Raw genomic sequence first — 3,793 nt, 5'->3', positions numbered from 1 at the left:
AAGTACAAGATTTTTCCGTACGGACAACGGCTTTGTTGAACAAGTAGTCACTGAGGAACTGAAAAAAGTTTGAGAAGGTAGCATTCAAAAATTTGTACCTCCACAAGCTTTCGGGCAACAACTGCTTTATCGGTAACGTCGATATCCTTCGTATAAAAGTCAAAAAGTTTCTTCTGAACCTCCTCATGGTTTCTTGTAACTTCAGGGATGTAAGAATCTGCTATACAAGCTTTCAAGTTTAACAAAGAATGATTTGGATCGGAACAAGCAGGGATGCTGAACACTGAAAACTCAAACTGCAATTCGATTAAAAATGGGGACACAAACTCATTCCAAGCCCTTCATACTCTCCGATCGTAACCATCGCATCTAGTTTTGGAGCTTCTTTTCTCAACTCATCAAATGGTTTGGGGAAGAAATCGCCGTCGAAATTAGGGACAAAGAAGATATGACTAGAAAAGTCTCGTTGGATCTCTGTTGTATTTTTGAAAATGGATACATCTTGGGATTGATACCAGTTCAGTGAACTTGTAGAATCTGAAAACAATTCTTAAACAGCTTCAAGACTACAAAAAGAACCATTTCCAGAGTAACCATAGTGGATTGTAAACACCCGGCATGCATGAGCTTCGTCTTCTTTGGAACGAACAAGAAACGTGCAATAAGCAGTTCCAGACATTGCATAGAATCTCCGATAAAGTTCTAAAAAATATTGAAGCTTATGTTAAAATCAATAAGGGCAAACTGTTTGAATGGGGACTCAATGCCAACATGTCTACACTAATAGCTCCAGCACTTCATCCGGATACTGTCACATTGTTACGGTCTCCACCAAATGACCCAATATGATCTTGAATCCATTGTAGTGCAAGCGTTTGATCCCACAGGCCATAATTTCCTTTTGCCACGTCATCTCCAGTAGTGAAAAATCCCAGCGCACCGACACGGTAATTGATAATAACTACAACCACATCTCGAAGTTGAATAGTTCCACTCAGCGAATAGTCGTTGATGTAACCCGAGTATCCCATTTCGAAAGCACCCCCATGGATGTGTACAAATACAGGTAATCCGTTCGGCTATAATTCATATGACTACACAAAACTCTTCAAGCTCAAACTTACAAACTCATTAGATTTCCACCGCGGAGCAAAAACATTCAGATTCAAACATTTTTCCTCATCGAATGTCATCCAGTCATGACACATCTGCAATTCATTGTTTAAGTAAACCTATTTGAGACAACACACGGAGGAAAAAATTCCCGACGTTGGACAGCCAGGACCATATTTGTGGCAGTCCAGTGGCTCATTCCAGGTTTCCACAGCTACTGGCTTTTTGAACTGAAGATCTCCAACTGGTGGTTTTGCGTAGGGGATTCCAAGATAACCATCAATTATTTTCTCTCCCTAAAAGTAATTTACCATGTTTTCAATATTTTCCAAACTAACATGTTTATAGATGTTTCCTCGAATTGGTCCACAACTGGCATTCAGCACTTCTTGGTTTTTTTCGGGCTTTGAATGAGAAAGAAATCCACCCATTATGAGAGTAGTTAAAAAACCCCTGAAAAAATTGAATGAGTAATGTAACTGAAAGACCTCCAGAAACACTAACAGCTAAAAGACACTATTGAAAACAACGAGATGTAGAGAGAGTGAGAGACACACACAAACGCTGTGCACTCACAGAACCTCTATGCACTCAAAGAGACCTTTGTAACCTGAAAAACTAGAAGACACTAAAACACAGAATTCCTATAAAACACTATTTATTGAATTTACTCAATAAACCACTATAAAACCTTTAAAACCAGTGAGCCACACTTTAACGGGTCGTCACCAATCGTGAGCGAACACCAGCGAAAACTAAAGAAAACGATGAGAATTTGCCGAGAGAGGAGACGCATTTGGCGCGCACACAGTTTCGCGCGCGGATACAGTAATCCACACCTCTTGCACGTGTGTTCGGGGGAGATTTCTCTCCTTTAGACTTGGAAAGAGGATTTTAAAAGAGAAAACACGGTAGAATACCGTACAAATGTCTTATTTCTGTGAAAAAGCGGCGGACATATAAAGAAAGTCTGACATAAATCACATAGAAAAAAGTGTGCCTGATAGACAAGAAAAAAAAATCAACAAGTATAAATGGAAAGAAAGAGTGGAGAATTAGACAAGTGGACGGTTTGTTGATGTTGAAGTTCTCATTGTCCATTAGAAAGCCTATTCAGAAGTTTAAACGCAATATTTGTGATTCTATTTTTTCTTACGAATTGCTTTTCTGGTAATAAACGGCCAATTAAGCATGTCCACGGATCCCAACGGATCCAAAAGATGATTTCCACTTTTTTTCCATAACTCCCAAGCTACCGAGAACGCTAGTAGAGGACACTAGCTGATACATTAACAACAGGCTGCACTTTGTTGGTACAACGAAAATTAAAGTTCAGAACGTCTTCTCTAATTGATCGATTGAAGACCAACATCAAAACAGGATTTACGTAACAATGAAGTATCCAGAGACCAGTTACAATTGATTGATTAATTCTATTTGTCCTGTCAATGAATGAAAGAACAGAAAAAAGAGCTGGATGCCAAATAACCACCAGAAATGATACATAGGCTGTCACAAAAGTGAATTGAAGCAAAATTGAAATTTCATGTTTTCTAGATTTTACCGAGCTATGGATGTTTCGTTTCTATAATTTTGAGTTTATGTTTTATCAATGAAAATTCTCTTACCTCAAAAATCAAAAAAATAATTATAAGATAAGCTATATACGAGATTGATAGACAGGAAAAACTGAGATATATTTCTAGAGTATCGAAAAGGGCGGCATACGGAACTTCCATATCATAACCCCACATCGGTGGACTTAATTTGATATTTTGTGTTATGCAACCGGCTAGTATGATGAACAAAATCCAGGAAAATATTAGAGATAATATAATTTTCATAGAAGTATGACAAGCTTTTGAGCCAATAATATTGCGAAAAATAAATATACGGTATACGGCTAAAAGAGCCATAACGGGAAGATCTGCAATCCAGCAGGAGTTCATAATGCATCCAAGAATCTGGAAATGAAGAATAGTATTTTAAAATAATCAAAGGAGTTCTCACTCTCAGAATCACATCGAACTTTATCAGAAGTCCTGAAAAAATAAGAGCAGGCGATGTGATGAAATGGATCATCCCTTGTGAAAGTTGTAGGAAATTGATGATGTTCATAAGCTTGTATGTCATATTTGGAGCTTTGGAGTCTTTATTGTGAATTACCTAAAATAAAATTTCCTTGAGGCTCTTGATAGAAGGGCCCCACATTGTCATGTTTGAGATCAATTATCTCGATTCCTATGCAAGGTATTAAAAAATTGTCAACTGGCATAACACTTCTGATATTATGGTAAGCAATTTTTTAGTGAGCCACTTTTCAATATTTTTGACAGGAACTGAGAAAGATTGGATTAAATTTGAAAGTTAATGGCCCTTCTATTATATAACAAGTTTACGGTAATAAGCTTTTAAAGGTGGTGTGCGGTGAAAAATTTTATTGCTTTATTTTGTGCATAAAACCATGTAGATTCCCATAAAAATATAAAAAAATTCAGAAAAAAATTCCTTCGTTGAGAAAAACGGCATCGAAAAGTCAAAGTGGGAACCGGTGGCCTAGCGGCCAGGTGTGAGTTTTCTAGGCCAAATACCGGTAAAAGCGGCCGAAATTCTAATTTTTATCGGTTTTCAGTGTTTTCTCTGATTTTTGTCAGGTTTTTTCATACACCTGGGATTAAAT

At 37.3% G+C, this 3,793-nt stretch overlaps 2 protein-coding genes across 2 annotated transcripts in view; both read right to left on the bottom strand.

The window, feature by feature from the left end:
• Positions 1–1,544, bottom strand: part of CBG06781 — a gene marked incomplete at both ends in the record, with an annotated part of 3,302 nt that extends 1,758 nt beyond the window's left edge. The window contains 7 exons of the mRNA XM_045237299.1: positions 22–58; positions 99–283; positions 328–537; positions 580–702; positions 1,121–1,208; positions 1,251–1,409; positions 1,452–1,544. Coding sequence (XP_045093309.1) covers positions 22–58; positions 99–283; positions 328–537; positions 580–702; positions 1,121–1,208; positions 1,251–1,409; positions 1,452–1,544 — 895 coding nt within the window. The remainder of the gene's footprint in view (positions 1–21; positions 59–98; positions 284–327; positions 538–579; positions 703–1,120; positions 1,209–1,250; positions 1,410–1,451) is intronic.
• Positions 1,545–2,377: 833 nt separating this feature from the next.
• Cbr-srt-69 lies at positions 2,378–3,246 on the bottom strand (the record flags this gene model as incomplete). Its single annotated transcript, XM_002647622.2, has 3 exons — positions 2,378–2,698; positions 2,742–3,077; positions 3,124–3,246. 3 exons carry the CDS (start codon positions 3,244–3,246, stop codon positions 2,378–2,380), a joined length of 780 nt encoding a protein of 259 aa, XP_002647668.2.
• Between the last annotated feature and the right edge of the window lie 547 nt (positions 3,247–3,793).

This window comes from Caenorhabditis briggsae (assembly GCF_000004555.2).
Source record: "Caenorhabditis briggsae complete genome, chrV, whole genome shotgun sequence".
NCBI lineage: Eukaryota > Metazoa > Nematoda > Chromadorea > Rhabditida > Rhabditidae > Caenorhabditis > Caenorhabditis briggsae.
This window is presented reverse-complemented; position numbering and strand designations above follow the sequence as displayed.